The sequence below is a fragment of the Bos mutus genome, chromosome 2 (assembly GCF_027580195.1).
Source record: "Bos mutus isolate GX-2022 chromosome 2, NWIPB_WYAK_1.1, whole genome shotgun sequence".
Classification (NCBI taxonomy): Eukaryota; Metazoa; Chordata; class Mammalia; order Artiodactyla; family Bovidae; genus Bos; species Bos mutus.
The window spans coordinates 73,295,324-73,321,519 of record NC_091618.1 but is presented as its reverse complement, the minus strand read 5'-3'; the positions used below and the strand labels follow the sequence as shown (position 1 = coordinate 73,321,519).

Here is a 26,196-nt window from a genome sequence, read left to right as displayed (position 1 = left end):
CACTTCAGTCGTGTCCGACTCTGTGTGACCCCATAGACGGCAGCCCACCAGGCTCCCCCGTCCCTGGGATTCTCCAGGCAAGAACACTGGAGTGGGTAGCGTTTCCTTTCGCAAGCGGATCTTCCCAGCCAAGAATTGAACCTGGGTCTCCTGCATTACAGGCAGATTATTTACCAACTGAACTATCAGGGAAGCCCCAAATTGGAAGTCGCTCAGTCTCGCCGACTCTTTAGTCCTCGGAATTCTCTGGGCCGGAATACTGGAGTGGGTAGCCTTTCCCTTCTCCAGGGGATCTTCCCAACCCAGGGATCAAACCCAGGTCTCCCGCATTGCGGGCAGATTCTTTACCAACTGAGCCATCAGGGAAGCCCCTCAGAAGACAGAAGCAAGACCAGTGGGTAAAATTTATTTATTTTTGTGTGTGTGCTCAAATAATCATAGCGTTTTTCTTCCCCCTCCTCCTTTTCCTCCGTTCCTAGCAAGAAGGGGCCTTTGAAATGCCTTTGTCCACCTCTTAAAGTTTGTAGTTATTGCTTAAAAAAGGTAAAGTAAATTGGCCAAGGTCAACTCAGATATTCTCAATCAAACCCAACAGCAGCAACAAAATGAGACCCTCTTCCCAGTGCTAGTGATATTTCCACTGCACGACAAAGGTATTTTAATCCCACTCGGATTTCCATCGCAGGCAAAGCGAGAATGAGAAACTGGTTACTCTTCAAAAAACGGTGCCCTCCCCCACAGTAGGCAGGCTTTAAATGAGGAATTGGCATTTTAGAAGACTCATTAAATCTTAAGAATGATATACTTAGGAAGAGGAAATCTAGCTTTGTGAATCTGGATACGGATATTATATTCAAGCCGAATCTGATAAATGGCCGGTCCCCCTTGGCACCTCTCCGGGTTACACCACAGGGCGCGGGTCCCAGGGTGCACCCACCTCGTTGGTTCGCTGCGGAGACGAGCCGGACCGCGCGCCAGGGTCGAGCTCCGCGCGGTCAGAGAAGGGAGGAAGCGCCAAGGCAGCCAGAGGAGGACTTCCAGTAGGAGGGAGGCTTCCATCTGAAGCCTAAAGTATCAGCAAGACTTGGCTACTCAGAGAGGAAATAGCTGGTGGCGGACTGGCTGGATACATGGTCCAAGGGCAGTTTCAATGGTAGTAGTGGGGGGGGGGGCGGGGCGCAGTTAGGGTCCAAACTTCTATAGAACGCCCTGTGGTCCTAAGATACCCGGTCTCTTTAAGTTGGTGCTGGAGGGTAATCGACGCTCTAAGAAGAAGACCCAACATCGGTGGGGGTGGAGGCAGGTGAACCTCGTTCTCCCGAGATGGGCGATGAGGATGGCAGCCCAGGCAGGAGATCCTGCATAGTCTGTGAAGCCCGTGCAGCTCCAGAGGAGAAGGGTGCCACATTAGGGCGCTGACCGCTTTCCTAACCAAGCGCGGGCGCAGCCTTCTCGGACAGTAAAGGAAGCGGGTCCGAGGCGATCTCCTCTGGTCACCATCCCGCGGCACGAGTGGGGCGGGTCTCCCATCACACCCTCAGCAGGCCCTGCTCGGGTTTCTGCCGGTCCTGGCTTTCCCAGTAGTCCAGCCCACACCCCGAGCCTCCAGGCTTCAGGCCTGGCCGGATCCCTCCCTCCCCACCGGCCTCGGGGCGCGGGCTCCGGCGCCGGGGCCTCGGGGCGGGTCCCTGCCGCACGCACCTGCCCCCGGGGGCGGAGCGCGGCAGCTGCTGCTGGGCCCGAGTCTCTGCCACCGGCCACGCGAGTCGCGCGGCTCCCGCACACCCCCCCGCCCCCTGCCGCCGCCGCACTTCCACTCCGCGGCGCCCGCGCGGTCGGTCCGTCCCTCCGCCCGCTCCCAGCCGCGGCGCCTCGCACTTCTGACTCGAGTCCCCTCAGCGCTCGTCGTCGCCGCCCGGACCCGCCGCCCCGCGCCATGGAGACGGCCGCGGGCAGCGAGCGCCGCAGCACCCCGGGTCCCGCAGTCCCGCCGCCGCCCAGGGGCCACGCGCCCTTGGCCACCGCCTCCGGCCCGCTGAGCTCCCCGGCGCGCGAGCCGCCGCAGCCCGAGGAGGAGCGGCAGCTGCGTATCAGCGAGAGCGGCCAGTTCAGCGACGGGCTGGAGGACCGAGGTGAGCGCGCGCCGCCCCGGGCCCCTTCCCCTGGCCCGGCCCCTTTCCTCGGCCGGGCGGGCGCGACGAGGAGCCGCTGCTCGGGGCCCGCCTTTCCGCTGGCGGGTGGGGCCGGGCTCGGCGCCTCGGAGCGCGCTGGGGCGCGGAGCTCCGACTTCCCGCGAAAGCGTGGAGAGCTGAGGGCGGCAGCCCCACCTTCCGCGGCCGGCACCGCCCGAGTCGCGGCGCCTCCGCCGGAACCCGAGAACCCGACTGCCTCCTGGGAGACCCCGCCGGGGCCCTCACCCTCCTCTCGGCCAGCCTTGGCTCCTCCAGCGCCCACTGGAAAAGTTTGCTGGAGGCGTGTGTGTGTGATTTTTCCCCCCCATCTGCTTTCCGAGCCGAGCGCTCCCGGTTGACTGCGGGTCGCGCTCAGTTGGGAGGGTCCTGAGCTCGGAGCATGCTCCTTCCCAAGCCCGGTTCGGCTCCGTGGGTTAATCAGGGAGAACTTCCCTCTGCGGATTCAGCTTCGAGGGGCGACTGCCCCGGCGAAGGGGAGTCGGGTGACCTCCGACCCTCATTTACTAGGGACCCAGTTTATCGTGGGTCGCTGCCCCGCTGTCTGCCGATGGTACAGAGGACTGGGACACTTGGATTTGGACCACCAATCCTGGATGGATGCCGCTGGAACCTGGCGGTTCTCGGAGCGCGCATCCCAGCCTCTTCAAAATCCCTGGACGCTGGCAAACGTCCCTATCCCAGGAGGCCAAGCCCGTCCCTCCGACAGATAGCCGGTTACCCCTTTGAATTGCCCACATAAAACGCGAGAGACTGCCCTATTCATTCCTATGTCTATCTCCTCCTCCTACATCTCTCTTTTTTTCCCTCCCTAGTTTCCTTTCAGCCCGCTTCTTGGCCACGTCTGTACCTTTTTTGTTTCTTGCAGAATCGAATCCAAATCGGCCCCCTCAAAAAGACTCAATGGCTCTGCTAAAACCGGTTAGTGGCCGAAACTGGATTCTGACAGCCGGCCGTTCCGGGGGGAGCGGCTCGTCGCCACCTCCACCCCCTGTTCTTGGAAGCCTTATTTTGTTGGCTGTGGCGGATTTGTATATTTCAGTCTTAGCAGGTTTCTGTATATTCTTGGTATCTCCTGTACATTTTTATTCCGGTTTAGAGTTCGGAGGCACGATCTCGTTCCTCTGAGAAATTTTAAACTGTAGCATGTGAAAACCAGAATGACAAGGAAACGGCAATTCCCAGAGAATCGGCAGGGATGCTCGGGCGAGAACTGGAGCCACTCCGGTTGCAACGAGTTCCGCACCTATGTTGCAGTTTCTCCTCCTATTCTCACCTAACTCGATTATCATTTTCGAGCTGATGATGGGTGACATCACAAGCACCCAACAAAACCTATCATTTTTATTGTAGATCGTGTTAATTACCTTTCTCTCTGCAACTGATGTTGTAGGATTTAAAATCTTTGTATTGAAGAAAGACCGAACTCTGGGATGGGCTTATTTTTGTAGCATTGCAGGTCGTCTGTATCAAGCTGGCCTATTTCTCCCTATCTCACAAAAGGATAGGAGGGGAAAAACGTGCTAGGGCGAGTTAATATTTAGTGTCATTTTGTAGCTCGGGCTCAAGCATAAAAAGCCCTTCTGAATTCATTCTTAAGGTTATTTTTCACTGGTCAACTGAATTTCATTTTCCATTATGTTATTGCATGAAAGCATTCACTGTTCATAAACTGTCACTGTGTAAAAGCGCTGCGTGTCACACACTGCCAGTCTGTTAAGATGAGTCCTGTCCCCCAAAGAACCCGGCTCGGTGTGGCCTTGAAAGCTGAAAGTCAGTGTGACATTCTTCTGTTTGACCTGTTCCTGGCAGCCAAGAGTTAATGCTGAATGAGTCATTTCTATTAAATAAATCAGAAGCTTATCTAGGGAGGTTTCTTAAAATATTTTGTGTTTGTGTTATTTTTTCTTGTGGGGCTGCATCTTTTCAATATCGATTTTTTTGTATCCCTTGGGAATGGTTGGATTGTTACTACTGCTACATTTTTCCTAATAGTGAGAGGCCTTGGGGAGGAGGAGGCCTCAGCAGCTGCCTGCTATGTATCTCTACCTCATGCCTGGCTTGCTTGTCTTCTAAACCTAAATACCTACCTCTGGGTGTGTGGGAGGGCAGACACCTGGTTCTGTACCCATATTTGGCCTTCTCTTTTGCCATAAGTTCCTTCTGAGCTGTCAGGACCCTGTTAACAGTCTCAATCTAACTTTGATCAAAGGCTGGCTTATAAAAATCTAGTGTTTGGGAACTTTAAAGGTTTTTTTTCCTTCCCCCATAGAAGTGATGTGGGCTGGTTCCCAGAAACCTAGCTAGCTCATATTGTCAGTAACTGCAGTGCCATTTGGTTGAGTCTTGTAGTTCAGGGAGCAAGAGCTTTGTGGTCCAAGACTGACTAAAACAAACAAAACATAGGCCAAGTTTGTCTTAGGCATTTCCACACCCTCCCTTTCAGTGCCACTCTTCTCCCCACAAGTGTTTCCCATCATTCTGCCCCAAGGCTTAGGGCCCTAAGAGTGTTACCTGCTTCAGCATTTTCTACTGCCTTCCTATCTATCGAATATTCCCCTTCTTTCTGAGAATCCAAGCATGACCAGTTCTTAGGAGAAAGCAATGGGAACTAATTCATACTAGCATGGAAATGACTGATGGCGTCAACCTCCCTGTGTATATTTGCATCTCCCCAACCCTAGTATCAGTCCTTCATTAATACAACCCTTAAGCTTACTTATGCTTACCTTATACCAGGGTCCAAATTACAAATAGGTGAAATTTGAGTGAGATTAACAATTTGAATGTGGAGGCCAACTAAAGGCCTCTTCTAGGAACCAGTCTTGTGTGCATATGTGAGACCTGCCTTGGCTTCTGTAGGCTGCGCTACCTTTCTTCTACCTTTGAAACACAGCTTCCTGAAAATTTTAGAAATTCTCATCACATCTCTGGCTTGCACTAACACAGTGCAGCTAACGCTGCATGCAGCTAACACAGGTTGGATGGGGGAGGTAGAGGAACCTGTGTGCAGACAATTCATTTATAAGCTGGGTCTTCATAGATCATTATATCCCACTTCACTTTGAGGAGTGGAGAGTTATCCATTCTAGGTTTTAGCTCTCTTTTTAGGAAGGAAAACTAGTAGGAAGCAAGTGAAGGTTGAATAGGAATGGGAAAGTTTCTCCCTTGGACAGTCTCCATTACATTTCTCCAGTGTTTAAAGTTTGAAACATCTCATGGGGAAGCACATACAGGATCAGATCTGGGGAAGAACTACGAATCCTGCTGACCAGGTGCAATTCTGCACCACCCTAGCAGGACAGTGCAGCCCAGGTGAGCTGGCAGCCCACACTCCTCCAAGGGGAGTGCTGGCCCCCTCAGGGGTGAGGTGTGTTGATTGGCCGTGCAGTCAGCTCCAGTCACATTGTTGGAAACAGCTGGCTTTGGAAGGAAAAAATAAATGTCATGTGTTGGAATCAGAAACCCAGATCATGGTTGTTTCTCTTAGAAAATTAAATCTTCTAGAAGGAACCTTGTTTTTTCACCCCCAGTGGATAACCTCTTGAGATTGTTGCTGTCAAAGTACCCAGCAAATGAACTACTTACTTGAGTCAGTACTTAAATGTTACAGCTTCACTTCTCTTGAAAATCAATTGGCCAGGATGAAAGAAAGATTTCTGTGTCATTTGGGAAAAGAGAAATAAATTATAGGGAGTCAGTGGGACCTGCATAATATTTTCGGTTGTAGCTTAAACTGGAATCAAGGGTGATTGCAGTTGAAAATTAAAATGGGTATTTTTAGCAGCTAGGGAAATAGACAAAGGGACAAAAAGAAGTAGACCAAGGGACAGTTTGAAATCATTTGTACCCAGGGCATAATGTGATGAGAGGTGGTTTTTCTTTTTTCTGTCCAAGTGCATTTTTTAAAGGAAGGTTTGGTGAGATTTTTGCAGTGAGATGATGGAGTTTATACCTACTTTTTGCAAATTCATCTCCCTTTTGGTTGTAAATGTGTCTGCAGCTTTGAATGACTAAAAAATCCGGCTGTACACTGGACTCACTAAGCAGGCTTCATGACTTTTCCCCGTTGCTCAGGACTTGTGGTCTGAGTAGTTAATGGGACTGGGAAACTTTGACAGGGTCCTTGTTATATTTCGAACATGATGCAGTTTTCAGTAACCCAGTGTTTAATGTCGTACCCAGTCAGTCTAGTGGGAAGATGCCTTTTTACACAATGTGTAAGTGTGATTTGTTGCATGCTGTGTAGTATTTTACACATGGGTGCTTAAACCCTGACTACCAGTTTCTTCATCATTTGGAGCAATTGTGATAAGGCTGTTCCACCTCTACAAATTATATAACGGGTTGTTTGGCTAGAGACGGTGTCCTGTTTATGTGGAATGTGTGCTTAGTCACTCAGTTGTGTCCGACTCTTTGCGACCCCATGGAGTGTAGCCCGCCAGGCTCCTCTGTCCATGGGGATTCTCCAGGCAAGAATACTAGAATGGGTTGCCATGCCCTCCTCCAGGAGATCTTACCAACCCAAGGATTTATAGAGCCCAGGCCTCCCATATTGCAGGCAGATTCTTTACCATCTGAACCACCAGTGGGATGCTGGGCTGAGAATTTGGTTCTCCATGCAACTAAGAGATGCCGTATATGATCTCTTTTCAAAGGAGAAGAAAAAATGTCCAACAAGATCATACTGATGTTTTATTCTTTGACTCAAGGCTGTTGAAACTTGGGCATTGTCTCAGAGGCATCCTGAATTTCTGTTGTTGAGGACTCAGTGTCAAAAGCAGAGGAGATGAAACCAAACCTTTATTGTATGTGGCACGCCTGGGAAGTGACCCCTAGTTTTAGCAGGTTTACCCCACTTAATAGTCTGAGAATTTTTTGACATAAGCTTGATACAAAGGAATAGATGCTATAGAGCAGAAAGAGGAGAGAAGAAAACGTGGCGTGTAATTTAGGTCAGGTGGTTGTTGGTTGTGGTTAAAGAGAAATGGTCCTGTTAATTGATGAGGGGAGCCACGAAGGTATTTGTATTCCATGACTCATTGCTGTGGGCAAAACCTGGTCCCCCAGTACAGGGCCAGGATGGTGGATTAACGCAAATTGGTGCTGCAGTTGAGGAGCCCAAAAGCCCAACCAGATGTGGGCTATTCATGCTGTTTCCTTAACGAAAGGCTTCGTTAGAAGGAGCTGCACCTGCTTGAGTCAGTGAGCCAAGGGAGTTAATACAGGGGCAGGGGCATGGCTGGGGTCGTTCGGCCTCAGGTCAGAGGTTGGTGGGCTGGCAGACTCCTTTATAAAGAAGACAGCTGGTATTTCCCTGTGGGAACGCTTGAGCCAGTGATCTTTCAAGAGATGCCCCAAAGCTTGATTTCCATGCCACTCTCCTAAAACACCTCTTGGATAACTGAATCACTTTGCTGCACACTGAAACTAGCACAATATTATGAATCAATTATATTTCAATTAACACCCTCCCCCCCATCTTGGCCCGCAGGCTGCTGGTTTATAATCCTTGGATAAGAACATATAGCTCTAGTTGTGGGTTTCTTAATAAGGAAATGCCTAACTTCCTTTTCTCCTTGTATTTGTCAGGCTTACTAGAAAGCAGCACTCGGCTAAAACCTCATGAAGCCCAGAACTACAGAAAGAAGGCATTGTGGGTCTCCTGGTTCTCCATTATCGTCACACTGGCCCTGGCGGTGGCTGCCTTTAGTGAGTATTCAGAGTCTTGCTGATCGATGTATTTTACGGGTGTTGCCGGTTTTATTCTCTGACTCCTATGGGATGCACTTTTGCTTTTAGTTGACTATTATTGATGAGTAAATATTTTTTCGATGGTTACATAGTCAGATGCTTATAAATTAGTAAAATGGCTTCTCTCCTCTGCAGAGGCAAGAGGTAGTTAAGAAGAAGACTGGGAGTCTAGGCTCTCATCAGTATGCGGGTTTGTGGCAGTCAATTCTGGCTGCCAGCTGAAATAGTGAAAATAGTCTCTTGGTGGATGCCTTCAGCCTGGGCTGACATGTGACAAATATATATCCTTGAGACTGGTATTTTGAACCTCATGCTACCAGATGAGTGTAATATTGTAGTACGACCTCTCCTCCCCACCCCCACCCCTGAATTATATTTGCCTGAGGTTTAGAATAAAATCATCTGAACATTTTAATGAAACAAAAATGGGAGGATCCCCTTGCAAGTTTTCAGTGGCCTTGGAAACAAAAATATTTATCATAATCGAGAAGAACTAAGAAAACTGAATGCTTTTTGCCTATGGATAATCCAGTTTCCCTGTTAGGAAGCCCATGACATGCATTTTCTCCACTAACATTTGCAGCCTATAGAAATGTGCATGTGCTGTTTATTCTTATTAATGTGCAGTGATTCATAAGCTTAAGCAGTGACATTTAGCTTCAGCTCAACCTTGGTGGAATCCACAGTGTTTTTTTCTTTTTAATGCTAGGAAAAAGAATGTATTATATGCATTTTGTGATTAATTTATGGCCTTAACAGATTTATATTCTAAGTAATGAGTATCATACAAGGTGTCTCATGTAACAACCGCAGAGTAGGAGAAGGAAGGGCTGTGTCTGCTGGAATATACTACCCAGTGTGTTTTTAAAATTCCATTCTGCACAGTTAGAGCTGCTGCTGGAATTGGTGTTGGCTCCCATGGGGGATATTAGAATTTGACCAAGTGTTCCCTGCAAAACTCAGTGTATATTCCTTTAAGCAATATCTATTTGGAAACACTGTACCACATCTTGGCTTTTTTTTTTTTTTTTGCCACATATTTAGCAGCCAAGGATAATTTCAGGGTAGAAGCATTTACCAATGAGCCAGAAATCTGATCAAGGGGAATTCTGATCCCTGAAAATAGCTACTCCTTCCTTTTTTATAAAAATGCTGAAACAAGAGTAATAGCCCTATTGACATCCCTGGAGGATAATTTGGTTGCAGTGGCTGGTGGTGGGCTCCAAATCTGACCCTGTAATTTACATATGTAAAGAAAGAGGAATGGCAGGAAGGGAGATGATATACCAACAGAATAATAGTTACTCTGACTGATAGAGCTGTTATGACTTTATAATATGATTATTTGAATGAGGACCTGAATGTGGAGAAATATTGAGCAAGTCTTTCCTTTGGGAGAAGAATCCAAATTAAGCACATTTGATGTGCTTAATCAGAATAAGAAAAAAATTAGGAAATTTTGGGTTTGCATATTATGCTTGTTCAGTTGGGTTATCTTAAAAATTTTGTTCCATTTCTTATAATAGGAAAAGACTGTTGCATAATGCATATGGAATTATAATATTGCTTTATGAAAAGGATTCTGTTTCTCTTTAAAATGATTTTACCCTCTTTTTATAGCAAGTAGTTTAACTCTTGTAACTTCTTGCCTATAAAATGTTGACCTTGGGGTATACATGGCATCATGATTTTTGTTGCTTTCTGTGGTACATTAATTTGTTCCCAAGTTGCTTTCAACTTGTTCTGGTACAGTTAAACCAAAAAATGTAAAAGTTAAACTATATATTTTCTCATTTTAACTAGAGTAACTTTAATGTGTGTGCACATGTGTGTGTTTTATATTTTAGACCCTCGAGGTGGTCTGTGGCTGCATTGTTAGGGTTGTTGGTTTTATTTAGTTTCCAAAATCTATTTGTACTATGAAATATTAAAAGCTTTTAAAACATCACTTGCATGTTGATAGACTTTTGCTCAATCCTTTTCACAGTTTTGAAGGGGAAGAAAGTCAATAGAGATTAAGCAATATAAGCTTACTTTTGAAATTGTTTAAATTAGTATTTAAAGGAAAATGGTATGTTTCAGAAAGCACAGTAAATGTATTTTTAAAAAAGACTCAGAAGGAGCCCCCAGTATTCTCTAAGGAGGTGGTTGACAGAGAGATGGGATAAATGGAATAGGCTGGCTTGGTGAACAGCTGTTATATCCAATGAAATGGTCAGGTTGAACCAGTTAACATTTTAAAGAGAATTGCTATGGAATGCAGTGCTGTGAGATGGCAGAGAAGTGTGGAGTGTGTGCCGCATGTGCATCTGTGTGTGGTGTGTGTGTTGCCAGGAGGTGATAGTCATGGTGAAGAGAAGACGGTATTTATTGTCATGTCTTCTTGCTACTACTGGATGGTAAACTCTTTGGGACAGGATGAACATCCATTTTTACTTGGAAATCAGTACTTGAGATTGTTGAATGAATGAACTGAGAAACAGTTTCTAAAAAGTAATTTTTTTTTTAAGTTGGGGGAAGCAAAAGATTTCTTAGAAATAAATTTCATCTAAAGATTTGTTTAGATACCAGATTTAGGTCTTATTTATTTTATAAACAATTGAAATCTATTTAAGACAATTGGATAATCCTATGGCCATTCTCTTACTAAGGACCTTTCTTGGAGCACTATGGCTGGTTCAGTTAGAAACCCATCTTTATCTCCTCACCTGCCATTTCCTCTTTAATTGTACATGCTGATTTTTAGCTGAGCATCCTCTGGAGAAATGCTGTTGTCTCTTTTGTGTTTGGAAATGAGGCTGAGGGATATATGTAAGTTTTGGGGATACCTCTTTTTTCAGGACTGGAAAGATTCATATTTTTACATAGTGTGTACATTTGCAAATAAAGACTAGTATCCTTCACTTCCTACCAGCTTCCAAGTAATCAGGTACGCTTTATTTTCACAAATTAGTAGTTTCTAAAAGACCTAATGATAAAAATAGCTTTGTTTAGTATTACTGAGTGATCGGTGATAAGTCACTTACACATGTAAGTATGGACGACATACAGGATGTCTAACATACAATGGATGATGTACATGGATGTCTGGTATAATCTGAAAAATTAGGTGAGTTTTCAAAGTTTGTGACTTGAAAGTATTTTGAGAGGAATATGTGCTTTGAAAGGGAGATGAACTATTTTTGGGAATCCTTGGTAATGTAGTGATTTTTGGACCTGCTCAAATGCTGATATAAAACCAGATGGTAATACATCTTGAATATTTCAGAAAGAGTTTTAGTTTGGCTTTAAAATTACTTCTGTTTATAATCGGTAGGCAGCATGGAAAATGGCAATCCTGTTATGAACAAACCTTAAAAAATCTGGTCTAATAATGAGGTTAGAAAGAGAACAGAAGTTCTTTTCACAATTCAGGGTTTTGACATCATTGATGTCTTTGTTAGAATGATTTAGGAAAGTGCATTCTGACTCTGAGGTTTGAATGAGTGTGAGTTAATTTTTAGGCACTCAATACATGTTCTGTGGGAAGTGAAGATATATTTGAAACATTCTCAGGGGAACACCTTTCCTAAGACACACAGTTCCACTTTGAAAAAAAATTCAAACCAAGATCTTCTCAGAAAAAGTTCTCTCAAAAATTTTGTGAATCAGTAGATTTAAGAATTGGAAAATTTTCTGAAAGGAGTGATTTTTATACTTGGGGGTTTTAAAATCATGTATCTGATTGTTGTATAAACTCTTAACCCTTAAAATGGTAGAATAAGTGTACTTTTTATTTTTAGTTTGTGAGTCCAAGAGTTGAGCAGAGAAGGCAATGGCACCCCCACTCCAGTACTCTTGCCTGGACAATCCCATGGACGGAGGAGCCTGGTGGGCTGCAGTCCATGGGGTCTCTAAGATCCAAAATGACTGAGCGACTTCACTTTCACTTTTCACTTTCACGCACTGGAGAAGGAAATGGCAACCCACTCCAGTGTTCTTGCCTGGAGAATCCCAGGGACAGGGGAGCCTGGTGGGCTGCCATCTATGGAGTCGCACAGAGTCGGACACGACTGAAGCGACTTAGCAGCAGCAGCAGCCAAGAGTTGAGAGATAGATAAAATGAAATTATAGGTTCTTTTATAAACTCAGCAAAATATGTCTGGGAATTTATTATGGTATCTCTCAACTGACACATGTGTGAGGTGGGAAAGGCAAAAGACTCTCCAGTGGCCCTCTGGTACCCTGAGAGAGACATCTAAAGAGTTACAGTGGCCTAAAATGTGTGGCCTGACCTGGCCTTTGCCCCCCACCTTGCTCAGACATCCCAACTTCCCAGGACTGGAGCTGGCATCTTTCAGCAAAACTCATCTTCTGGTAGACCTTCATGCGGCTGAATCTTTTGAGGGCCTTACCAGCCATAAGGACTCATTTCCCAGAGTAGTTTTATTCGTTCTTCGGTGTATGCCAGTTTTCCCCTTTGTGTCCCTCCTGCTTTAGGTCAGGATGCCTGTGAGACCCTCACTGCTCCTGCGGGTGAGCCTAAGACCCAGCCCCTGCACCATTTCCCTAAAGACTTAGGGGGCTTCCATTCTGCTCCTAGAACGATCCTTCCTGTTGTTCGCTGTTCTTGCTTCTTTTTCTTGATGAAAGAAGTACGTGCACATTATGAAAGTTCATGAGGCCAGAAGTACACAGTGCCAATCTCTTTCCCACCCTCCACTTTCTCTCAGTTTCCACTCACCAATGACAAGTCTGTTGCCAGGGTCTTGTATTTCCTTCTAGACATTCTCTGGGCATGGGAAGCGCAGGTGTGGTCCCCGTGTGTACAATCCCCCATTGCTACTTAGGTTAGATATGGGGTCTTATTCTTGCTGATCTTTCAAGGAGCCCGGCCTCTTCCCAAGCTGCTGTTTCCCCAGGGTAGTGTGGTGGGGAGTTTTCCAGAACAACTTCCCAACCACTGCCGGTCTGGGCTGCTGAGCTGAGCGGGGAGGATGTGGGCAGGAAGTTTGTGAGCCACATCCTGGGCGTGTTTAGGGGGATAACTTGCTCCCCGGGAGTGTGCAGGGTAAATGATAACCAGAGATGCTGATTCTGAGAGGTGGAAACCAGGAGGGAGGAACAGCTGAAATGCGGTTTGGGCACCTCATGTTGACAACACCCCCTGCCTCTGGGTCCTTCCTTCCTGCTTTCGTGTCCTTGTGGGTCGTGGACTCAAAGGTTGATGCCTCATCTCCCCACCCCAAGAATGCCGGCTCACAGATGATGCCGGCTCACCGGTGCTTAGTATCTTAGTCCCGCCCCTTTGCTCACCTAGAGGCCCCTTCTGATCTTGCCCCTCCTCCCTGGCTGAACTCGGCTTCTCCCATCCCCCCAGCCAAGCTTGCTCACAAATGCTTCTTGCAGTTCCCCAGATGCTGCATCCTGCTCTTCGCCCCCACATCCATGCACCTGCTGTGCCCTTGGCGTCAGAGGCCCCGTGTTCCTGCCCCTATGCTTTGTTTTCTAGCCAAATTTTACTTATCCCTCAAAATTGAGATGAAAGAGCCCCTAGTCCCGGAAGCCTCCTCTGACCCTCCATTTCCTGATGAAATGCGTTTTGTGAATATAGCCAATATTTTATAATAACTATAAATGGAGGAAATATAATTCTTAAAAATTGTGAAACACTATGTTGTATACCTGAAATGTACATAAGTAAGTAAACTATACCTCATTAAGAAATGATTTGAAAAATGGAAAGAAAAAAAAATGCCCTTGGTTTCCACAGCCTTGTGGGCACCAGGCAGTGTATCAGGAATGTGATACACGATACTTAAATCATCGTGTTGTCACCCTGTGAACAAAGGCAGGGCCCCGTCTTCTCCGGTCTACCTTCTCAGCCCCTAACACAGTTGGCGCTCAGATACTGGTTCAGTTAGTTCAGTTCAGTCTCTCAGTTGTGTCTGACTCTTTGGGACCCCATGGACTGCAGCTTGCCAGGCTTCTCTGTCCATCACCAACTCCCAGAGCTTGCTCAGACTCATGTCCGTGCCATCCAACCATCTCGTCCTCTGTCATCCCCTTCTCCACCTGCCTTCAATCTTTCCCAACATCAGGGTCTTTTCCAGTAATTCAGTTCTTTGCATCAGGTGGCCAAATATTGGAGTTTCAGCTTCAGCACCAGTCCTTCCAGCGGATATACAGGATTAATTTGCTTTAGGATTGACTGGTTTGATCTTCTTGCAGTTGAAGGGACTCTCAAGAGTCTTCTCCAACACCACAGTTCAAAAGCATCAATTCTTTGGCGCTCAGCTTTCTTTATAGTCCAACTCTCACATCCATACATCACTACTGGAAAAACCATAGCTTTGACAATATGGACCTTTGCTGGCAAAGTAATGTCTCTGCTTTTTAATATGCTGTCTAGGTTGGTCATAGTTTTTCTTCCAAGGAGCAAGTGTCTTTTAATTTCATGGATGCAGTCACCATCTGCAGTGATTTTGGAGCCCAAGAAAATAAAGTCTGATACTGTTTCCACTGTTTCCCCATCTATTTGCCATGAAGTGATGGGTCTGGGTGCCATGATCTTCGTTTTTTGAATGTTGAGTTTTAAGCCAGCTTTTTCACTCTCCTCTTTCACTTTTATCAAGAGGCTCTTGAGTTCCTCTTCGCTTTCTGCTATCTTAAGGGTGGTGTTATCTGCTTATCTGAGGTTATTGATATTTCTCCCAGCAATCTTAATTCTAGCTTGTGCTTCATCCAGCCTGACGTTTCTCATGATGTCCTCTGCATATAAGTTAAATAAGCAGGGTGACAGCATACAGCCTTGATGTGTTCCTTTCCCAATTTGGAACCAGTCTGTTGTTCCATGTCTGGTTCTAACTGTTGCTTCTGATACTGGTATTTCAGATACTGGTTGGACTGGAGTAGCTTTTAACATCTCCCTGCTGAGGCCACTGTGGCTGCAGCAGGTTGAGGATGTATGTTTGTAGGTGAAAATCTCAGAAAAGGAACAGCAGATTTTTCAAGTGAATGGAAACAAGCGGGAAAGCCAGTGGGGATGGGGGATGCGGGGCCCTTGTCTCTCCCTCCCCCCAAACCCCTCCCTCCCCTCTCCCTCTGCCCATCTTGGGCCGACAGATCCAGGGTTCTATTGACCCCCGACTCACTCATGGCTGTTAGGAGAGTGCATCTTCCCAGTCCCCAGGCTTACAACGAGCTGTTGTTTCCAGCCCACAGTGGAGGAGGGGTCCTCGCAGCTGCCTGCTTGTTCTGCTTCCCTTCTCCCTGCATTCTGCACACAGCCTTTAATTAAAATGTGGCCAGGGTGTATTAGCACAGAGGTGTCCTTGTCACACAGCCCCGGCGCTGACTCAGGGAATCTGGGCAGTGAGCCCTCTGGACTCATCTTATTAGGCTGGGTGGGTCCTTGCCCCCTCCTTGCTTGTGTCTGGGCTCTGCTAACATGCCTTCCAGAGTCCTGTGGGAAACTCCTGAGGGCTTTTCCTGTTGCCTCTCAGGCTCTTTCCAGGCACAGTTGTTAGCTGGTGGGACAAGAATAGGTTTTCTGGTCTGCTTGTGCTTAGGGACTGTGATCTGGTCCTCTGGGGATTTCCCCTTGAAGGTGAAGTTTCTGGCAGGGTCCTTGACAAGAGGTTATTTCCTGGTGCCCGGTCGTGAGGGCTGAAGATGAGGTTGAAGGAAACGGAGAGGACCGTCCTTTTCCCGGTAAAGGAAGCTGTTTCTCACTTTCTACTGTTTCCTCCTGCGCGTCTTTCCAGGGTGTGGCTGTGTCCATCCAGTCCTTAGCAAGTGCCTGTTGCCTGTCTGGTGTTCTGGGTACCACAGAGGACACTAGGACCTGGGACAGCCTCTTATTCCCTTGAAAAGCTTGGGTCTAATGGGGAGGGGAGTCTGTGGATGTCGGAGCAAATGATAGGGCAGTGGGGTAGGGCAGATAACCTTTTAGACACATAGGATGCTCAAGAAAAGATATCATTGGTCTGTTAGAGAAAGGACAGTCTGCAGCCTCCCCAAGAATGAATTAAAGGAAAATCAGAGCTATTAATGTAGAAACTAAGGCCATCCCGAGGCCGGAGTGCAGGAAGACTTAGGAGGGGCTTTGGAAACAGATTTTGGAATAAAGTAAATGCACTAGAGGATTTTACCTTCAGTGAAGAGATGGACCAGAATAAACCAACCCATCAACCCAGGAAGACCACTCAACTCTGTGTGTGGGGAGGCTTCTACTAGAATTTATAACCATGGGGAATGACCTTGTGCTCATTTGTTTTTGGAATTTTCATAGGTTGCTTTCCTAAGAAATAGACTCTGACTCTGAGATTCACTGCAGGAGGTTTATTAGGAATGGGGGCTGGGAGAGGCTCTCAGGAGTAATTTCTTCTTTTTTTTTTTATACACTTATTTTTTTTTTTTAATTTAATATATTGTTATACAGTAGATATAGCAGCTGATAAAAATTATACACAGGTAAGATGGGTGCATAATACACAATAATAGATATCAACTAAATATTTTATAAGATAATTTAAATGCTCAATAACTGATTATTAAAATGCCTGTTGGAGTTTACAAAAAGCAGCTTCTAGAAAATTATATTTATAGCATAGCATTCAAACACTTTTATTTTTTTTTTTTTTTATTTTTTAAATTTTATTTTATTTTTAAACTTTACATAATTGTATTAGTTTTGCCAAACATCAAAATGAATCCGCCACAGGTATACCCGTGCTCCCCATCCTGAACCCTCCTCCCTCCTGCCTCTCCATACCCTCCCTCTGGGTCGTCCCAGTGCACCAGCCCCAAGCATCCAGTATCGTGCATCGAATCTGGACTGGCGACTCGTTTCATACATGATATTATACATGTTTCAATGCCATTCTCCCAAATCTCCCCACCCTCTCCCTCTCCCTCTCCCACAGAGTCCATAAGACTGGTCTATACATCAGTGTCTCTTTTGCTGTCTTGTACACAGGGTTATTGTTACCATCTTTCTAAATTCCATATATATGTGTTAGTATACTGTATTGGTGTTTTTCTTTCTGGCTTACTTCACTCTGTATAATAGGTTCCAGTTTCATCCACCTCATTAGAACTGATTCAAATGTATAATTTCTGAAAAGAAGCAAGGGAAGCAGGATTGGGCAGGGGGAGAAGTTGAACGACAGTGCTGTTACCTCAGAGACTTGTCCCATAGGGACTTGGAGCCAGGATGGCCATTCAGAATTGTCTTATTGAAGCAAGGTTGCCAGACCCGTCATTGGTATGGGCTGCCCCATGGAGAAGTGTGACCTTGGGAGAGGCAGCTTCCTTCAGTAGAGGGCGGATATAGGAGAGGGATGAGCTGTGAGCCATTGGCAGCCCTCATTCCTGGCAGCTGAAGGAATGAATGGGGAGTCCCTGAGGGAGAATCCAGGGGGTACACCATGGCGTCCTATATAGGTGCTCATCCTGCCCGGGTATCCTAGGAACCCTCAAGCTGAGATACTGACATGGATATGGTTCTATGTTGCAAATACCCCTGGAATGCCTGAAAGAAGCAAGTGTAGAACCTCCACCAAGTCCCAGTAGCCTCATATGGATGACACGCCACCAATGCTGAGCTCATAATCCAACATTAGGAAGCTCCTGAGAAAGGATCTTAACTAGATGACTAAGTCATATAGCAGCATGATTAGAACTCGATGAGAAGAGGCTCTGATAGAATCTGTAAATGCATATATTTAATGAATAGACAATAAAAAAAGGAATCAAACACGTGAAGGGCACTGAAAAGAGCAACTGGGAAACAAACAAATATATGTTTTTGCTGCTTTTATGGAAGCCATAACATGAACGTAGTTTTGTTTTTTGCTGCACCGCACAGCATGAAGAATCTTAAGTCCCTGACCAGGGATCAAACCTGTGCCCCCTGCATTGAGAGCACAGAGTCGTAACCATTGGACCACCAAAGGAAGTCCCATGTGGGTGTGGTCTTTAAAGTTAAGAACTGTAGCAGCAATCCACCACCCCCGCCCTGCCCCCGCAACTCTCTCTCCTCTCTGTTTCCTCCTCATCTCCATGCTGGCAATCACTTTGCCTCTCTAGCTGATTCTTGCATTTTCTTATACCTTTAAAAATAACAGGCTTCTAATGCTAGTTCTTGAATTTTTGTTGTTAAGATGTTACTTGTTGACTTCCCAGCAGGGAAGAAGATAATTTACTCTCTACTCTCCTCCTGGCCCCACACAGACATGCTGACTTTGAATTCCCATCCTTGCATAATAGTTATGGTTTGCATTATTATGACTACATAAATCTTGCTCACTGAGCTATATGGCAAAGAATGATTACCTCTTTCCTGCACCATTTTTTATTTTCTCTGGTTTTAGTATTTAATATGTAAGTTCTGTTTGTTCCTATGTTTACTTTTCTCTGCATCTCTTTATTTTTTTAAAATTATTTATTTATCTCGTTGCTGCTCTTGGGCTTTCTCTAGTTGTGGCAAGAGGGGCGACTCTAGTTGTCACGGGCTTCTCACTGCAGTGGCTTCTCTTGTTGCAGAGAACGGGCTCTAGGACATGCGGGTTTCAGTAGCTGCAGCACACGGGCTTAATTGCCCCACGGCATGTGGAATCTTCCCTAACCAGGGACTGAACCCGTGTCCCCTGCACTGGCAGGCAGATTCTCAACCACAGGACCACCAGGGAAGTCCTTCTGCATCTCTTTCTTATTAAATTCTAATTCAGCATTTTTATTTCAACCTCAGCTTCTTTGTAATATTTTCAGATGCGTCAATAATTCTGTCAGCGTTTTCTTTAAGAAATCTCTTTCAGGGCTGTTTGACATTTGTTAATCTGTTTGGTTGCTCTTTCTATTTGATGGGCATCCTAACATCCTGCATCCTAGCATCACCCTTCACCACGGATTTGGGCATTCCCTGTATTTCTCCTCTGTTGAGTCCACTGTTTCCTGGATGCCATGTTTTTCTCTTCTTTGGTTGACATGCTTATCTTCTCTTAGCTCCCCTAGGAAGGAGCACATGGGAACGGAAGCTTTTCAAGCCTAAAATGTCATTAATATATCCTGACACTTGACTGATGGCTTAATAGAAAATTCTCAGTACAAATAATGTTCCTTAAGAGTTTTGAAGCTCTTATTTCTAGGGTTAGTATTTAAGTCCGAAACCTTTCTAAATCATAATCCTATGTATGAGACTTGCTGTGGTAGGGTCTTTTTCATGAATGTATGCCCCTCCTTTCTATTTTTTTTTCCATTCATCTTTTTCTGTCTCTTTGCTCTACATTCTGGGAAATCTCCTCCACTTTATACTCCTGTGTTTCTATTGAGCTTTTCATTCTTACTGTCAAGTTTATTTTTAATTGCCTGAGTGTGCCTTTTAAAAAATCATCCAACTCTTGTGTTACTGATCTTTTTCATAGACCTTTTCTTATCTTTTTGGGAAAATATTAATGACATTAAAAAAGATCTTTTTCTGATTTTGTATTGTCTTTCTCTGAGGTGCTATTTTCCCATTTTCCTTGGGTTTATTGTTTTTGTGAGGAGTCCTGTGAGTGGTGATCCTTGATAGGTCTGCTCATATTAAGAGTGGGTGTTAAAAAAGAGTAGACGTGTACCCTATGTTCATAGCAGCACTATTTATGATAGCCATCCCTCCCAAAAAACCCCAAAAATACAATAGTCAAGACATGGAAACAACCTAAATGTCTATCAATAATGAACGGATCCATGGAATACTACTCAGCCATGACAAAGAATGAAATAATGCCACTGGCAGCAACATGGTGGACCTAGAGATTATCATTCTAAGTGAAGTTAGGCAAATGCCATGTGCTATCATGTATATGTAGAATCTAAACTATGACACAAATTAACTTACATATGAGACAGACTCACAAACATGGGGAACAGACTTGTGGTGGCCAATGGGAGGGGCATGGGGGAGGATGGATTGGGAGTTGGGGACTAGCAGGTTGAAACTATTATACCAGGAATGGATAAACAACAAGGTCCTACTCTAAGGCACAGGGAACTAATTTCAGTATCCTGTGATAAACCATAATGAAAAAATAAAAAGGCAAAAATAGTGGATGTTTAAAAGCTGACTGGAGTTGTGAATATGTGGGTGGGTGGACTTTGTGGTGGACTGTTTTGTTGGGTGGATCCCAGTTTAATTAATGCTTCCTGGTCCTTCCTTCTGGGCTTCCCAGGTTGCCCAGAGAAGGGCTTTCTGATGTGGGGGGTAGATGGCTGCTGCTTGAATTGTGTGTATTGAGTTGAGGTGGAAGATTGAGATCTCATCATTCTATTTGGGATTCTTCATTTGGTCTGCTGGGTAAGAGTTCAGTTTGGTTTTCCCACCTTTATCTGAGTCTGTGAGTGAGTGAGTGAGTGAAGTCGCTCAGTCGTGTCCGACTCTTTGTGACTCTGTGGACTGTAGCCTACCAGGCATCTCCGTCCGTGGGATTCTCCAGACAAGAATACTGGAGTGGGTTATCATTTCCTCCTCCAAGGGATCTTCCCAACCCAGGGATCGAACCTGGATCTCCCACATTGGAGGCAGACGCTTTAACCTCTGAGACACAGGGAAGCTGGGTCTGGTGTTCCTCAAATAAGAAACTGTTGTACCTTCTTCAGAGAATAGATCTCTAATGTCTGACAGGAGTTGGGGAGGGAACCTGGAAAGGACTTTTAAAATAGACTTTGAACCAGTCATTCTGTTTTCAGTCTTCTCTTTGTTACACTGTGCTACCAATTCTTTTTTTTCTTCAGTGCCCTGAATGTAAATTGACCTGCCTTTTTGCTTTCACACTGCTGTCTTAGGAGTTTGCTTTCTGGAGTCTGTTAAATCAATTACTAGTTGCCCATATGTTTTCTGGCATCTAAAAATTGTTTTTGTTGCTTCTTCCATTTTCTTTTTCTAATGGGTTTGTCTTTTTTTTTTTTTTTAATCTTTCTACTCTTAGTTTAAAATTTTTTAGGGGAAGCAAAGGGGCTTCCCTAGTGGCTCAGATGGTAAAGAATCTGCCTTTAGTGCAGGAGACCCAGGTTCAATCCTTGGGTTGGAAGATCCGCTGGAGAAGGAAATGGCAGCCCATTCCAGTACCCTTGCCTGGAAAAATGCCATGGACGGAGGAGCCTGGTGGGCTACATACAGTCCATGGGGTTGCAAAGAGTTGGACACGACTGAGTGACTTCAGGACAAACAAAAGTAACCGTGAGGAACCATCCTGCCATATTTCCCTGGAAGTGTCACACACAGCAGTTGATAGTGAAAACATATGAAGTGAATTAGAAACCAATGAGAAATAGTGAACCAAAATATAGTCTGAGAAACTTACCCAGAATGTGGCCCAGAGTGATACTTCTCTTTCATGTTTTCTAAGAGACATGAAATTAGGAAAATTTCTAATATAAATGAATAAGAATTCTAAAAGTAGAAAAAAGAGGAAATAGAGAACAGTCTTTGTTTTTAGAGGTGTCTGAGACTGTTTTGGGATTGGTGGAAATTTAAAAATTGATGTCTTTGAACTATATCATGCTGACCATTGTGTGAGTGACTTGATGTCAGAGATTTTAAAATAAGAAAGAAAAGTACACTAAGAACATGTCTCTTTCATTTAAAAAAGTGCTGGTCACAACCTATCAAATTGATTTTATGTGCCACCAATGGGTGGTAACTTTTGGTTTTAAGAACACTGACCCAGTGGGTCAATATAGAACCATGCGTCCAACAAGTCTGTTTAACGTTATGGAACATTTATAGATGTGACCACTTCCATGGTTATGAAAGAAGCCTCATTCAGTTACTAAGAATTTGTATTTTACAGTGTTCTCTATTCACAATGCAATGAACATTTGAAATAGCATGTAGCTAAAATGCTTCTATATGTCACAACATATGTGGGAAATTAACACCTTTCTGAGTATCACAAGGGGGAGAGGTGCTAAATATTTAAAAATATTTAGAACTTAACATGAGATAAAAATTGATGAGCAAAACTATGTAAAACAAGAGACTAAGAAACAGCAAAGCAGTAAATCCAAAATAAGTGAAAGGAAGAAAACAGTACATTTAAGAGTACAAATTAATGAAAGAGAAAAAGATTAAATAGAATCAATAATACTAAAAGCTGTTTAAGACTAATAAAATTAGGTTCAGCTCTAGTCAAACTGATCATAACAGAAAAGGAATGAATGAAAAGTAATTGCAAGTTAAATGAGGAGTAATAATTAGGAATAAAGAAAAACGTAATCAGACTATTTACAGTTTTATGCCCATAAATTTGAAAGCTTAGGTGAAATGCATAGTTTTCTAGACTCGTAATCTGTTATGATTGACTCAAGGAAAAAAGTGACCAAAATGGCAACCCACTCCAGTGTTCTTGCCTGGAAAATCCCATGGATGGAGGAGCCTGGTTACAGTCTACAGACTATGGTCCATGGGGTTGCAAAGAGTCGGACACGACTGGGCGACTTCACTCTCATGCTTGATTTAAGTTAAAGAAGTTAATCTAAGCCATTGGTTCTCATCCAGGTATGATTTTACACCTAACTCCGTGCCCCCTCCTTTCCCAGAGGACATTTGGCAATGTCAGGAGACATGTTCCGTTGTCACAAATGGGGCTAGGAACGCTGCTGTCATCTGGTTGGCAGAGGCCAGGGATGCTGCCTAAACATCCCACAATGCATGGGGCAGTCCCCCACAAAACAAAGAATTACCTGGCTCAAAATGTCAATAGTGCAAGGTTGAGAAACTCTGATATAGGCCAACATGGTTTTATAGGTGGTTTTATGAATATATAAGGATTAGATAATCCCATTCTCATGTATTCTGTTTCACTGAAAAAGAAGGAAAACTTCCCATATAATTTTTTAAAAATTTATTATTAATTAATTAATTTTGGCCAGGCCATGTGGCATGTGGGGTCTGTCTAACCAGGGATGGTACCTGTGCCCTCTGCACTGGAGTCTTAACCAAGGGACTGCCAGTGAAGTCCTCAATGTTATTTTGAGAGTAATACTACCTTGATACCAAAAACCAAAGACCTTAGAGAAGAATTTACAGATAAGCAAGCTGAATCTGTGTTTATATAACAAAACAGTAAATAACCATCTTTATCACATTGTGTTAATTTTGGAATGCAAGGATGGTGTGGTCAGAATAGTTATTATGTAATTTACCATGTTTGTAAATTAAGAGGAAAAGTCATAGTGTCTTTCAGTAGATATACAAAAAGCATTTGATAGAATTCAAGGCAAAATAAAACTTTTAGCCAAGAAGGGAATTAACCTGATAAAGACTATCTAACTTAAAATGTTAACAATTGTAAGTGGTAAGCATTAGAAACAATCCTGTAAAATCTAGAATGAAGATAAGGATGCTGCTGCTATCACTTTTCTCCAACATTATTTTTGATGTTCCAGCCAGTGCAGTAAGGCAAGGAAAAGAAATAAAAGTACATGCATAGACTGGAGATAGGGAAAATAAGAAACCAGCTTTGCTCATGGATAGTATAGTCTACTCTACATAGAAAAGAAAAGAGAGTTGCAGACACTATTAAAAGAAATGAGAAATTTCAGCAAGGTTGGTGTGGATGAATAGAAGTTTAACATACAGAAATCAAGTGTGTTCCTGTACAATAGCAACACAGAAGTTGTTCAGTTGCTCAGTCATGTCCAACTCTTTGCGAACCCATGGACTGCAACACACCAGGCTTCCCTGTCCATCACCAACTCCTGGAGCTTGCTCAAACTCATGTCCATTGAGTCGATGATGCCATCCAACCATCTCATCCTCTGTCATCCTCTTCTGCCTTCAATCTTTCCCAGCATCAGGGTCTTTTCCAATGAATTGGCTCTTTGCATCATGTGGCCAAAATATTGGAGCTTCAGCATCAGTCCTTCCAATGAATATTCAGGATTGATTTCCTTTAGGATTGACTGGTTTGATCTTCTTGCAGTCCAAGGGACTCTCAAGAGTCTTCTCCAACACCACATTTCAAAGGCATCAATTCTTCAGTGCTCAGTCTTTTTTATCATCCAGCTCTCACATCCCTACATAACTACTGGAAAAACCATAGCTTTGACTGTGTGGACCTTTGAGGCAAAGTAATGTCTCTGCTTTTTAATATGCTGTGTTCAGTTCAGTTGCTCAGTTGTGTCCGACTCTTTGCAACCCCATGGACTGCAGCATGCCAGGCGCAGATGACATCACCCTTATGGTAGAAAGTGAAGAAGAACTAAAGAGCCTCTTGATGAAAGTGAAAGAGGAGAGTGAAAAAGTTGGTTTAAAGCTCAACATTCAAAAAGCTAAGTTCATGGCATCCAGTCCCATCAGTTCAGTTCAGTTCAGTCGTTCAGTCGTGTCCGACTCCTTGTGACCCCATGAACTGCAGCATGCCAGGCCTCCCTGTCCATCACCAACTCCCAGAGTTCACCCAAACTCATGTGTATCGAGTCAGTGATGCCATCTAACCATCTCATCCTCTGTCATCCCCTTCTCCTCCTGCCTTCAATCTTTCCCAATATCAGGGTCTTTCAAATGAGTCAGCTCTTCTCATCAGGTTGCCAAAATATTGGAGTTTCAGCTTCAACATCAGTCTTTCCAATGAACACCCAGGACTGATTTCCTTTAGGATGGACTGGTTGGATCTCCATGTACTTCATGGGAAATAGATGGGGAAACAATGGAAACAGTGACAGACTTTATTTTTTGGGGCTCCAAAATCACTGCGGATGGTGATTGCAGCTATGAAATTAAAAGATGCTTGCTCCTTGGAAGAAAAGCTATGACCAATCTAAACAGAATATTAAAAAGCAGAGACATTACTTTGCCAACAAAGGCCCGTCTTTTTAAAGTTATGGTTTTTCTAGTAGTCATGTAGGGTTGTGAGGGTTAGACTATAAAGAAAGGTGAGCACTGAAGAACTGATGCTTTTGAACTGTGGTGTTGGAGAAGACTCTTGAGAGTCCCTTGGACTGCAAGGAGATCCAGCCAGTCGATATGCTGTGCAGGTTTGTCATTGCTTTTCTTCCAAGGAGCAAGCATCTTTTAATTTCATGGCTGCATCACCATCCATAGTGATTTTGGAGCCCAGGAAAATAAAATCTGTCACTGTTTCCATTGTCTCCCCATCTATTTGCCATGAAGTGCTGGGACTGGATGCCATAGTCTTCGTTTTTTGAATGTTGTGTTTTAAGCCAGCTTTTTCACTCTCTTCTTTCACTTTCATCAAGAAGCTCTTTAATTCCTCTTCGCTTTCTGCCCAGGAGTAGAATTTTTAATTTTCATCACAATACCATGTCTTATACTAACAAACCGAAAGGAATAAATCTAATATACATACAGTTCCTTAAGTTATAAAATATTAAAGTGCATTAAATAAAATCTGAATAAAGAAACCCTGTTTTCATGATTGGGAAGACGATAAAGATATCAATTTTCCTTGTATTAACCTGAACACATGCAATTTTGCTAAGAATTCCAATAATTTTTTTCTAGTAAAGCTGTAAAATTTATGTGGGGGAATAAAGGGCTAAGTATAGTTAAAGTGATTTTGAAGAACAAGGTACATGGACTTGTCAAAACTTTAAACAATAGAGCAGTTGAGGACTTCTCTGGTGGTCTACTGGTTAAGACTCAGTGCTTCTACTTCAGGAGACAAGGGTTCAATCCTTGGTCAGGGAACTAAAGATCCTGCATACTGATCCACGCTGCATGGCATGGCAAAAAATTACAACGACAAAAAAACTAGAGCAGTTGAGATTATGATATTTTTAGGGACAAATAGACCAAGGAAGTAAAGTAGGCAGTTCAGAATTAGTACCACACATATGGAAATTTGATATGTGAGAGAGGTAGCGTTGCAGGTTGGGGAGGGAAGTAACAGTACTGAAACAATTGGCTATCTGTGCAGAAAAAATGAACATAAATTTCTACCTCCCACCACAGACAAATATAAATTCCAAGTGAGTTAAGACATTAACCTGAAAAGCAGGAATCTAAAACTTTTAAATGGAAGTATGAGAATATGCATATGACCTGGCAGTAAAGAAAGTTTTAAAATTTAAGACACAGCGCAAACATCAGTTAATTTAACTACAACAATAAAAAATGAATAAGTTTAACATTAGTAAAATAAACATTCATAAATTTGTCTACAAGCAGACTGAAATCTTTGTGCATAACAAAGAACTATATAAAATGAAAGATGAGCCTACAACTGGGAGAGGATATTTACAAAGCATGCAACTTTTATGTGTTCAA

At 43.9% G+C, this 26,196-nt stretch overlaps 1 protein-coding gene across 1 annotated transcript in view; it reads left to right on the top strand.

Moving 5' to 3' along the window:
* The first annotated feature begins 1,280 nt into the window (after window positions 1-1,280).
* TMEM163 (transmembrane protein 163) overlaps window positions 1,281-26,196 on the top strand; it is a 273,683-nt gene continuing 248,767 nt past the window's right edge. The window contains exons 1-2 of the mRNA XM_070389609.1: window positions 1,281-2,132; window positions 7,782-7,901. Of these exons, the coding sequence (XP_070245710.1) occupies window positions 1,937-2,132; window positions 7,782-7,901 (316 nt within the window). The 5' untranslated portion in view covers window positions 1,281-1,936. The remainder of the gene's footprint in view (window positions 2,133-7,781; window positions 7,902-26,196) is intronic.